The sequence below is a fragment of the Heptranchias perlo genome, chromosome 19 (assembly GCF_035084215.1).
Source record: "Heptranchias perlo isolate sHepPer1 chromosome 19, sHepPer1.hap1, whole genome shotgun sequence".
Lineage (NCBI taxonomy): Eukaryota > Metazoa > Chordata > Chondrichthyes > Hexanchiformes > Hexanchidae > Heptranchias > Heptranchias perlo.
Genome location: NC_090343.1, coordinates 14,256,003 through 14,269,367, shown reverse-complemented (window position 1 = coordinate 14,269,367; position 13,365 = coordinate 14,256,003). Strand labels below are relative to the sequence as shown.

Genomic DNA, 13,365 nt, shown 5'->3' with positions numbered 1-13,365 from the left:
CCTGTCTTCCAAGCTGACTTGTTTTTTTCTCTATATTTGGCTGCACATCACCCCCTATTGTAGCTCCACTCTGTATCCCATCCCCCTGCTAAGTTAGTTTAAACCCCCCCCCAACAGTGCTAGCAAACCTCCCCGCAAGGATATTTGTCCCGCTCTGGTTCAGATGCAACCCGTCCGACTTGTACAAGTCCCACCTTCCCCAGAAGCAGGCCCAGTGATCCAGGAAACTGAAACCCTCCCTCCTGCACCAACTCTTTAGCCACGCATTCATCTGTTCTATCCTCCTATTTCTATACTCACTGGACCGTGGCACTGGGAGTAATCCAGAGATTACAACCTTTGAGGTCCTGCTCTTTAATCTGCTACCTAGCTTCCTAAATTCTTGATGCAGGACCTCATCTCGCTTCCTACCTATGTCGTTGGTCCCAATGTGGACCACGACCTCTGCCTGCTCACCCTCCCCCTTGAGAATGCCCTGAAGCCGCTCAGTGACATCCATGACCCTGGCACCAGGGAGGCAACAAACCATCCTGGAGTCACGTTTACGGCCACAGAAACGCCTGTCTGTTCCCCTTATGATAGAATCCCCTACCACTATAGCTCTTCCACTCTTTTTCCTCCCAGCCTGTGCAGCAGAGCTACCCCTGGTGCCAGGAAGTTGGCTGCTGCTGCCTTCCCCTGATAAGTCATCCCCCTCAACAATATCCAAAGCGGTATATTTGTTTGAGAGGGGGACGGCCACAGAGGACCCCTGCACTGCCTGCCTGCTCCTCTTACTCTGCCTGGAGGTCACCCACTTACTTCCTGCCTGTACAACCTTTACCTGCGGTGTGACCATCTCACTAAACGTGCTATCCACGACGTTTTCAGCATCGCGAATGCTCCATAATGAATCCATCTGCAGTTCCAGTGCCGCAATGCGGTTTGTCAGTAGCTGCAGCTGGATACATTTCCCGCACACATGGTCGTCAGGGACACCTGAAGTGTCCCTGATTTCCCACATAGAGCAGGAAGAGCATAACATATAATTTCATATAATTCTTTAAAATTATGAAGGGTTTTGATAGAGGAAATGGGGAAAGATTATTTCCTTTGATTGGGGGAGACAGTGACAAGGGGGGTCATCAATTTAAAATTGTCACTAGGAGTGAGGATAGAGCTTTAGAGAAATTTCTTTACACAGAGGTTTGTTACAGCATGTAATGCTTTGTTACAGAGAGTAGTTGAGACAGAGACCTTTGCATCTTTTTAAGGGTAAATTGAATAAATATTTGAAGCAAAGGAAGATAAAGGGCTCTGGTGTGAGAGCAAGGCAGTGGAATTAATTTCAGATTGATCTAGGAAAGAGGCAGCACAGGCAAGATGGGTCAAGTAACCTCCATCTGATCTGTAAACTTCTATGGTTCTAAGTGAAAAGTTTGAAGCAGGATAGTGAATATTTGCAGTGGAAGTGACTATCTGAGATAATAGTTGGTATTGTGGAGCAGAGAGGCAGCATGTAGGATTGGACATGGTTTGAAATAAGTGTAAATGGAGGAACGGATATGCAGCAACAGCGAGAGAGCAGGGTTTAAAGGAACAGGATAAGAGAAGTTTAACATAGCAATATATTAACCTGATAGCATTTTGAAGGAACAGAAAATTGCAATTCAGATTCAAATTCTGTAGAGGATGCAAAATAGAGCACAGAGAAAGTGCGAAAAAAATGAATGATCTAGGAGTAAGAATACATTGAGGAATAGGAAACATAAGTGCTGTTAAAAACTAGAATGAGCAACTAACACTAATGAAAGCAGATTGAGGTACCTTTCTGTCGTAAGTGCAGGAGGGAAATAGAGAAGGCAGTTAAAAGTTTAGAGATAAATTATTTTTGTCATGGCATATTATCCTTTGTATTTAGAAATGTGAAAAATCATCGGTTACTCCCAAGAAGTAGTTGACAGAAAAGGCTATCACCCAACCCACTCAACTTTCTAGAAATACCTTCCTGCTCTTTCCTTGTCTCTGAATCCATCTTATGACAGAGAGAGCCATTCTGGAGTGTAGAGAGAGAGGGCTGAAGCAGACAGGGGCAGCCGAAGAGCAGTGTGGGGAGAAAGGATGAAATGGATAGAGGAAACCAGGGGGAGCAGAGAAGGAATGGGGCTAAAGCAGCCATGGAGAAATGGAGAGAGGGCAGGCCTGAAGTGAGCAGAGAGAAGGGAATAGAGAGGGGTACCAATGGAAAAGAAGAGCTGATTTTCCAGTGCATTGCCTTGGTGTGGTACTGAGCTAATCAGGTCAGAAAGGTCCTGGAAATCTGGTTTGTGCTGCCTTAGTTGAGCTCAGCCAGGAAAGCTGTGGAGATACAATAACTGGTTCTCATTGCTCCTTGGCTAGGAAAGGAATTAAATAAGATAAATTTACGTTGCTAATCTTATTCCAGTCATCCCTGCTAGAAAGTATGCGGATGTGGATGTCAAGTGACAACACAATCTGGTTCCACTACAGTGCACTCCCCATGCTTGAATAGCCCTAGATGTTGTCAAGGCTGACACAAGAAGAATGGCCATTTAGGCACGTTGCAGGAGGGTTGCTAGTGCTGTGGAACTGTGCCAAACATGTGTCATTGCCTTGAAGAAAAGACAATAGAAAAGTGAAGTAAAATAAGGGCTCTCCCAGATCATGTATGGTTGTGCATGTTATGGACAGTGGTCTGTAACTAATGTGCAGAGCATTTAGTGTCTTTGTTTGGCTGCCTCTTTGAATGAGAAATAATGGGGGTAATTTTCACCTTTGAAAACTGGGCATCAATCAAGCGGAGCGGATTGCCTGTCCGTTCTAGGCCCTGCCTGATTTTCATCTCAATTGTGAAAAGTGAATGTATCAGAACTGCCTCAGTTTCAGGTCTATTTCAATTTTCAACTCGTTTTGCGCTTCCCTTTAATGGGTTGTGTTACCTGGGCCTGGGGAGACTGGAAATGAGTTTGCAAAAAAAAACCTGCTAGAAAACCAAATCCTGTGGGGAAATTGCATTCGTGCTGGGAGTTCTCGTGCATGTTCCGAACAAGTCAGTCAATGCATCCGTTTTAGCTGGACTACCCTGAATCAACTCATATAGACATGGTTACAACATAATTATGACATTGCAGGCAGACAGTTTTTTGACAGTACCGAGTATATTGTAAACATATTAATAAATTGTCTTATCTTTCGCAGCTCTTCCATGTGGCTTATGTGCTCATCAAGTTTGCAAATTCACCACGGCCAGACCTTTGGGTTCTTGAGCGATCTACAGACTTTGGATTGACCTACTTGCCTTGGCAGTATTTTGCCTGTAAGTATAATCCCAGACAGTGTAGAAAAAGCCTTGTTAGCAATTCTACTGTTTGAGTAGACCAGTTACAAACTCCAATATCTCCTGCAGGAATTGAACCAGCACAAACAGTAAGTAATACACTCAAAAGGAGCAATGTTCTGCTCCGTGATGGCTCTTCCATTCTCAGCACACTGCCTCGTTGTTCAACATCTGATGACTTGTTACATGTTTTATATAGTGTATTTTGGGGTAGAAATTGGTATGCATTCCACCCATTTCTCGAGGATAAACAGACGCAAAGCATATCATTTAGCAGTGTGATGACCTGCACCGATTCCCCACTACTAAACTCGTGGGGGCAATTTTTTAGGCGTCTCAAGCGGGCACTGAAAACAGACATTAGGCCCCTTGACTATGTAAATAAGAGGCGCAATGCCTGTTGAAGGACCCCTGATCAAAATTAGTCAGCGATGAGCGGGGCAGGCGTCCGGCCTGCAGCTCTCCGGATTCTTCAGCGGCTCCTGCGACCACCAACAAATAGTAAGTTGTAAAACATTTTTTTAAAACCTTCCTGTGGAGGCAGGAAAAGCAGGAGTGTGATTGACCACGGTCCCACCCCCTCCCCATCACCGATCCACCAAAGCCCACTCCAACCCCTCTCCCATAGGGTTACCAACCCTCCAGGATTGTCCTGGAGTCTCCAGGAATTAAAGATTAATCTCCGAGAGACTGCTGCGAGCAAGCCTGGAGTAAAGTCGTAGAGGCATTAAAAAACAATTGTTTTTTCATTTTTTTGAACGCTTTTCTTTATTACTTATAAGGAATGGGGGAAGGATGGAGAGTAGGAAATTAGGTTGTATTTGTACAGAAAAAACACTAGGCATCCATTTTTAGCATCTTTGAAGTATCCAAACGAAAGATCACTTTCTCACTGATAGACAGCAGTAGAAATGAGACATATCTACTCCATCTGTCTGCCTGGATTTGTATGCTGAACAAAATTAAAGCAGCAGGTAGCAATGAAATATACAAGTTTCTTAGCAACATGTGATCCCTGACTAGGCCAATGGCTTTGTTTATTGTACTTTGCGTATGGCCCCACCAAATTAAGATCCAAATGGTCATTAATGTAATATGGGCATTCAGCACTGTGGATCTGGTTTTCGTCTCTCCATCACCTCATCTTTTTTGGCGGGATCGAGACGATAACGAGACTGAAATCGCTATAAAATCCTTACCGCTGATTTTCTGCCTTCTGTGGTTTTCGAGGAGACCTTGAAATAGGCGGCCAGGACTCCTTTTGGACATCAAAGTTGCATCAAGGTTCTACGTACCTTATAGGACTCTGATTTAAATATATTAATAAGGCTCCCTCCTGTATCCAGATGTAGTTATCCTACCACTTTTGCATCGCTGTGAAGCAATTATACACACAGTCTTAGTTTGTCTAAAAAGAAAAGTTACCGTGCAAGAATTATATCTAGCAAATGGTCTGAAGTTGGCCTTTGTGTCTCATTGGGGCACCTCGTTTCGAATACAGAGCAATCTCTAAATGCACGGCTGGGATATCACATTTCCTATCTCCTGATCTAGTAATAGCTAACTTGGATCTATCTACGAAATGAATTTCAGATCAGTGGACTGCAAGTAATCTTGTCTCAGTGCATAGCTGAGAAATAAATTGGAGAAAAAATAAGTCTGGGTTATACAGCGTTAATTTTTAAACTGATTCATTTTTGCCTGATATCTAATTTTGACCTTTTTTAAGCTTCTATCATTTCATAAAACTGTGGCTTGTACAAATGTTATCTGCATGATGCGAGACAATAAATATTTCTCTTATCGAAAACAATAGCTATTAATTTGGTAGGAAATTACGCTATTAATTGTTTTACTCATTTCCTGAGATTAGTTTGTTGTTTCTTTCCGCCCCACAAACCCAGGGGAGGTGACGTGATTCTGAATTTGCAATCACTCAGGCCAGTGAGATCTAAACGCATATTATTGCTCATCTCAGCCACATACATTCCATGTGAAACAGATTGAAAGTAATATGCTGCTGCCCTTCGGAGAGGAATTACTCTGGTCACTTTGTGTTGTGAAATCACTAACAATCATGTACTTTTTTGAATGCATTGACATCACTGCACATAGTGATTGGAACAATTCTCCACCCCTCCCCACGATGAATGTTATTGCTGTGTTGCTTTGCTTGTGCGTGAATGCCAAGTGGCAATTTATGTTGGAACAGAAGTGTTAATTTGCAGATGACTGATGCTAATTACTTAAATTTTGTTTTACTCTTTGTAATAATATCGCTGTAATGACATGTTGCATGCAAGGGCTGAGGGCCATTTTGCCTTCCGTTTGTAAAGGGCAACCTGAAGCAACAGCAGTTATATACAATCGGACTTTAGGAAAGCGGAAGGGATCATAGCCAAAGAGCAATCAAGATTTACAAAAAGCAAAGAAACAATTGATCAACTGCAGGATATATGCTGCATTTAATTAAGGGGGCACAGGCGCTTTTGATTTTTTTCTTTTTGCCAAATACTGTATTTAAATCTGAAATCAAAACTGAAAATGCTGAGCTTCTGAAAGAGAGAGAATGGTCCCCTATCTTTTCTCCTTTCAAATGATGAATTGATCTGCTGTGCATTTTCAGCATGAATCAATCTTTCCTCCAAATTTCCAGCATTGACGGTTTTCATTTTATTTAAAGTGGTAATACTGTTCATGCTATGATACATCATGCCAAGGACAAAAGGCTATTAAAATACGGAATGTATTACCATAAAGTGGCTATTGACATTCAGTTGCTCACAGCATTAAGAGGGAATGAGATAATTACTCGAAGAAAAAATATATTAAATCGTATAAGAAAAGGGCAGGAAATGGGATTACATCAGCACAAGCATGATGGGCCGAATGGCCTTTCTTTGAGCTTAACTTTCTATGATTCTTTGTACGTGAAGCCAACATGATGAAAATGACTCATGACTGCTTCAGCTCTTCTTCCTTCTCAGTGACTCAGATGGTGCCTGTTACAAATTTTAGGTCAGCACTAGATATTCTCTCGGGTTCAGCGTCACCAGTCACTTCCCTAAGCAGACCCTACGTCCGCTACGACCTGGAGAATACCTTAACACCCAATATCTAGTTATATGGTAGTTTGAGCCAGAGGTGGGAATAATAAGATCGCATGTTATGTGTACTGGATTCTGTGATCTCGCACATGCCCCATGTGTGTTGCTCCTATCTTCTGGAAAGGCGACTGATGAGGCCAATTGTAAACTAACAACCTGGATAATTTCACACAAAATATGTCACTGAACAGAATGTCTTTTTCACAGTGAAATTTACCTATTTCTTATCGCACCTCATAACATCAAAAATAATAAAGTACTCAAATTCTGCCCTTGATATGGACCTATCTTCACTTTACAAGTCAGAATCGCAGAACTGACCAGCATCAAATTTGCAAAGCCATGAAACTCTGTAGACTGTCTTTCTTTCACCCATAGAGAAAGAGAGAGAGCGAGAGGGAGAAATGCTTAAACTCTGACCTTCCCCTCGCTCTCCTTTCTGGTCGAGGATTGGTTCATTGAACTGCCAATCAAAACTACTAATACTCTCTTCTGTAGGAGAAATGCTCTAAGAATTACCTTAAATGTATCCTCAAAGTGGAGTCAGTAGTCGAATGGATGTTGGGAAAGAAAATGTTAATGTTAATTAAACCATGAAGGCTTATACAAACAAAACATTCTTTGCCAGAGATAGAAGACCAAGACCACAGCCTTGGAGACGGCTCATTAAAGGGGACATAAAAATGTCCTGCCTTATCTGGACCTGTGTCAGACCCTTTGTGAGTAAAGTCCTGAGAAGCTAGAGAATTTGAATTCAGTTTAAAAAAAGATCTGGAAATAAAAATCTGGTATCAGCAAGAATGACCATGAAGCTGTCGGATTGTCGTAAAAACCCGAGTGGTTCACCATATGTCCTTTAGGGAAGGAAACCTGCCATCCTTACCCAGTCTGGCCTATATGCGCCTCCAGTCCCACACTGCATGGACTGCAGCGGTTCAAGAAGAAAGCCCACCACCACCTTCTCTGGGCAACTATGGATGGGCAATTTGTAGTAGACGGTGTAGAAGTTCTTTGTCTAGTATATATCGAAGGTGGTCTCTGTAAAATCAGAAAGTACATCTCCAACAGAGAGAAAGAGAGAGAAAGGTTACAGATGTTAAATACCAGACAGGTGTCATTTAAATATACAGGTTTCCCTGAGATCAAGGTAAGTGAGATATAAGTCAGCTAGTCCAGATAAAGCTATCAGCATGGAAGGTGAATTTACCCAGGAGCAGAGGATCCAGGAGGAATGGATAGCACTTCTACAGATAGTGGTTCATTACTCTTGACGAACACCATCCTCCCAAAAGAACATGTGGCAACCAGCTCATAAATACATGGTCATATCAGTTCTGGAAATATTGCTAACTACAAGCATATATTAAAATTTAGCATGACTATGCTGGCCTCCATGTTCAAATAGCCAAGTGGTGCACACTGTTTAGGTTCACACAAAAAGGATGGCTACTTGAGTGAGGTACTGGAGAGCTGAAGATATTAAAAATCTTTTTATTTTCAGTCATTTTAGGAGAGTATTTAGATTTAAAGTACTCTCCGAGTATTTTCCACTATAACAGAGAAGTACATTAGCACTTGCTGCTGTGATTTCAAGCAGGCCTTTATCAATGTGTTACAAGAAGGCTGACAGATAGCTGTGAGAGGATCTTGAGTCTGGAATGTTTCGGTGAGAAGCAGCTTAGAATGCTTGCACTATCAGACTTCTCTCACTGCTTCCTTCACTACCATTGCTTCTGTCATGGGTGGGCCCCACTCCAACACTTACCACCAATCAACTGCCTAAACTAAAGATTTATCCTCTATACTAACTTCACGTCTTGTGCTTGTGATCCAGGATATCTGGCTGCCTTGTTTAATAGTCTTGTAAAATGCTGCAATGAAAACTGCATCACAGCAGCTGACAACGTAGTGAATGTTGCATCTGCTCCAGTGTAAGCCTTTTTGTTGGTCGCTATAGCAGCTGTGGAAACTGAGTTTCAAGTAGGCTGTTCTTGCCTGTTGCTGAAAAAGTGGCAATCCCACCTTTCAGCAACAAATCTGATTTGAGCAAATTTATTCCATGTATGGATTTCTCCTGTCAAATGGTAAAAATAATCTTGATCAAAGCAAGATGTTTTCTTCAGATCAGTGTACAGCCTAAGTTGACAAAGAAGGCTAGCAGTGTTGCTAACATTCACCATTTCATTCATGATTTATTAATTTTTAACTGTTGTTTTAATGCCCTTGATTCATGGGAATAGAAAGCAGAGAGAGAAGAAAGATGTGTTCTTTCCTTTTATTGCTATGATCATGCAGATTAAAACTGCACAAAATCAATAAATTGTTAATAAAATTGCAAGGTTGGATCAAAAATGATTTATGACAAATGTATTAAGTGCTAAGCAGATGTCCAAGTCCTTTACTGTAGATTCTGTACTTTACAGGTAGTTTCTGTACTCAATAGGTTTCTCCATTTTAAATCATTTTGAGAAAGTAATTTGTGCTTTGTAGTTGAATAATAGTAGGAACAAGAATTCTTGAAGTAATTTGTTTTTTTATTTTCCGTTTAACATTTTGAATTTAACAATGAGGAGGAGGGAGGTGCAAAGAGTTTCTAGGCATCCTTTTGCCTCCCTCCAGCCAAAAGCCATTCACAGTTTGAAGCCTTCAGCCAAGGCATGGTTTTTGACCACATAGAACCAGCAACCACCAGAGGTAGAGGCGACCACTTATTCTGCCAGCTGCTAACAACTGCACCGAGAACAGTCCCTAGTCTTTTGCTACTAAGGGAGTAAGTTTAACCTAAGCTGCCGGCCTGCAAACAATCAGGTTCGGGTTGGATGCTTGTTTTGCACCCCATCTGATTTTACTCTCTATTGACTTCAGTGTATTGACATACACTCGGAAAAGGTGTAAAATGGGCAGTCGAACAGGCGGGTTAGGTTAAAATTACCCCGCAAGAATCTATTTTGTGGTGCAAAGTCAAGCTGGAATTACATATGTTCAGATGTGTTTTCTGATGCCAGTTAAACAATAGGACTTTACAAAAGGAAGCTTATTTAACTTCTCTAGAACCGTGTCACAAATACAAAATGTTGAGGTAAAGATGCATGGGCAGGCACTGGCCTTCAGGGTGGGATTCCAAGTATTAGGAGTTAGTTAAAGGATAATTAGCACCCCAGGGAAATGGCTGGCCTGGCTAATCGATCTATAAAAGTTACTAGTTTTCCCATTTGTCCTGCTGTCTCCATACTGAAAAACATTGTGGTATGAACCAAATGTTCTTCCTCAGCTCGATTTGGCTGAAGTGTTTCTCTTCATGATTGTCAAAATACTAACTTTATTCAATACAAAAATCTATGCAAACATCATGGTCATTTCAATTTTAACTTAGTGTTGTAATTAAATTAGAAGTTGGTTAATTCAGTCAGTGCCAGTATTCTGTACCATCAACTGTAACTCCCTCCCCAATACCGTCCAACTAGCATGCTGCTGCTAAACAACTATGATGATTTTTTTTTTATTCGTTCATGGGATGTGGGCGTCGCTGGCGAGGCCAGCATTTATTGCCCATTCCTAATTGCCCTTGAGAAGGTGGTGGTGAGATGAAATTAAGCCATGTGAAGGTTAGCATATACATGCTTAATTCATTCATCTTAAATTCCTTAGTCATCTCTCTTAACAGAGATGTTAACACTTTAAAGCAGATTAATATCGCTATTAATACAGTTTAATACTTCTATTAAAATAGCGGACAAAGGAATTTAATATGAACACTTAGTTGGGAATTTTAACTCCCCCCACCCAGCGGAATCCGAGCGAGCAGGCAGTTAAAATGGAATGGGTGAAACACCCACTCTGTTCCTGCTCAGCCTCAATTTTAACATGCCTGATTTTTCAGACGTATGAGACGCTCGCTTGAGTCAGGCGGGAGCCTCGTACATTTATGCAAATTGGGGCCTTATTATGTCGCTAGAACCCTGACTCCATTTCAACATGGAAGAAAATGGGCCGCCCTGACAGCTGAAACTTGACCAAAGGACTGAAGAGGTCTTTCCAGGTAAGCTTAAAACTTTCCTTTGAGGAGGAGCAGCAAGGTAAGTGTAGGCCTTCCATGTCTGGACTTCCCACCTCCTCCACTGGCTGCTGCGGAACCCCGCACTGTTCCACCCCCCCCCCCCCCCCCCCCCACCCAAGCAATTAACTCCGGGCTGTGCGACTTTCCGTTGCTTCCCAGCCGCTTTGGTCAGGAAGTCAGCCAGCAGCACGTTAATAAGGCTCATCCATTAAAATGGGCTGGGCCTCCTGCAGCTACTCCTGGATGGGCCAGCCGCTCGCTAGGCTGCATTCCTGCCCGGGAGTTAAAATTCCCACCTTAGTGTTTGCACAAAATCTTCGTCCAGTGTCATTTCAAGGCCTAGGGGTTTCAGATAATTTTTATTTTACTGTATAATGTGGTATGATCTATTATTCTGTTGATTGGACTCTATTAGGTGATGTGCTAAGTAGTCCTCTTTAGTATAAAGCCTGAGCCACTTTGCAGAAGAGCAAGAGTATTTCTGGATATCTACAGCTGTTACTCACTTTAATACTGATAGGCCATCAGCTGTACTATAATACATTGTTTCTGACTTCCAATGATAGAAAATCTTAAGCACCCTCTTTATAAAGCACATTTTGCACTATCTTAGACCCAAGGATTTCTGTGCTTATTTCTTTGAGAAGTCACAGAAAGAAGGAAAGAAAGAAAGAACTTACCATATACTCTTGCATTGAAGATTAGAAATTCATGCCCATTTGCAGATAAAAGCAGGGAGGAGTCGCTTTACGTGCCTTTCGTATCCTCCCTCAGTTTCCGTCCTAAAGATGGTGGACCTAGCAGCAAGCGTTGTTTTCCTAACAGCTGTTGCTCTGCTTCACTCCTCCAGCACTGTGATAATTAAATGGTAACGTTCCCTCCTGACTCTGACTTCAGCCAGGGCTCCCCTCACTGATTTAAAATTAGAGGCAGCCCAGCACGTTAGATAAGAAAGCTGAAATTTAAAATGAGCAGCAGGAGCTGAAGTCAGGAGGGAGCATTGCCATGTAGGAAAGGAATCTGTTGCTTGAAATGAGAAAGAACAGAGAGAAACTGTACTTGTGGGTGCCAGCTGACATAAATGTGAGCATTTTGCCAATTTTGAAATGTTATCTTTATCTTTTCAGAGTCATGTTTTTTGGATGACATTTTTGGTGGGGAGGAGGGGTGTCATTTTATACATGGGTTGTCTTATATATGGCAAAATCAGATTACTCTAACATTAAGCAATGTACTGTGGTTCTACACAGCTCTTGAAGTCTATTTGACAACACTCAACATTAGAAAACTATGCTAGCATTTTAAAATATTATGATACACAACTTTTTTAATGCTACAAAGTACTCAAAAGGTTAAAAGGATCCACTTGTGGAGATGTTTATTTTGAACTAACGTCCATTTAGCCAACACTAAAAGTTGGTACCATCTGCAGTGTTGTGCAGTCAGTAGCTGCTGCACAACACCTTTGTAGATACAATCATTACAGTAATGCAGGTGCATCACCATGACCCTGCCTTGTAGTTGAGGCTATCGTGAACTGGTTTGGAATAAAGTGTAATGGTTAATTCCGAAGGAATTGGAATACATAAAAATGCAGTCTGTGGCACTGGATTCAATCCAGATGGCGTCTTTTTCCAGAGTTCCCTCTTTGTTGTTCTTTCCATGTTTTCCAGTTCTTTGCACCATACATCAGGGTGGGGAGGTGACCTGCTCTCATTCCTTGACCAATATTGCTCTGAGATTGGCTGTTGGCTGTTGGGAGTGTCACCAAATTGGGCTGGAGGTGCTTTTACACTACAGGAGTACAGCCACCGATGCATTGTTGTCTCTCAGTCAGCTGTACTTGTAGTGTAAATGTACATGGAACCAACCGCATTGTAAACCCAGGAATATGTGGGTTTATAAACAATAAACACAGGGAGGCAGTGCCATGCATTTCTATTCTGGGTCTCTATTGTATAGCAGAGCCAGCAGACATACAGGGATCTGCTCCTAAAGAGCAAGAGAACGTGGCACATGAAAATTGCTCTCCAAAACGGGATCGCTTGACCTGATATTTAACTGCCAGGCGCTTTGAGTGCTTCACTACAGTGACATGCCTGAGATGGGAATCATAGAATCATAGAATGATGACAGCATGGAAGGAGGCCATTCGGCCCATCGAGTCTGTGCCGGCTCTATGCAAGAGCAATCCAGCTAGTCCCACTCCCCCGCCCTATCCCCGTTACCCTGCAAATTTTTTACTTCCAAGTACTTATCCAGTGGTAAAGGGAGTGAATGTTTAGGGTGGTGGATGGGGTCCCAATCAAGCGGGCTGCTTTGTCCTGGATGGTGTTGAGCTTCTTGAGTGTTGTTGGAGCTGGACTCATCCAGGCAAGTGGAGAGTATTCCATCACACTCCTGACTTGTGCCTTGTAGATGTTGGAAAGGCTTTGGGAGTCAGGAGGTGAGTCATTCGCCGCAGAATACCCAGCCTCTGACCTGCTCTTGTAGCCACAGTATTTATATGGCTGGTCTAGTTAAGTTTCTGGTCAATGGTGACCCCCAGGATGTTGATGGTGGGGGATTTGGCGATGGTCATGCCGTTGAATGTCAAGGGGAGGTGGTTAGACTCTCTCTTGTTGGAGATGGTCATTGCCTGGCACTTGTCTGGTGCGAATGTTACTTGCCACTTATGAGCCCAAGCCTGGATGCTGTCCAGGTCTTTCTGCAACGGGCACGGACTGCTTCATTATCTGAGGGGTTGCGAATGGAACTGAACACTGTGCAATCATCAGTGAGCACCCCCATTTCTGACCTTATGATGGAGGGAAGGTCATTGATGAAGCAGCTGAAGATGATTGGGCCTAGGACACTGCCCTGAG

At 42.5% G+C, this 13,365-nt stretch overlaps 1 protein-coding gene across 2 annotated transcripts in view; it reads left to right on the top strand.

Moving 5' to 3' along the window:
* Positions 1-13,365, top strand: part of lama5 (laminin, alpha 5) — a 247,530-nt gene that overhangs the window by 69,973 nt on the left and 164,192 nt on the right. For both annotated transcript variants that reach the window (XM_068000366.1, XM_068000365.1), the window contains exon 3: positions 3,199-3,316. In XM_068000366.1, coding sequence (XP_067856467.1) covers positions 3,199-3,316 — 118 coding nt within the window. The remainder of the gene's footprint in view (positions 1-3,198; positions 3,317-13,365) is intronic.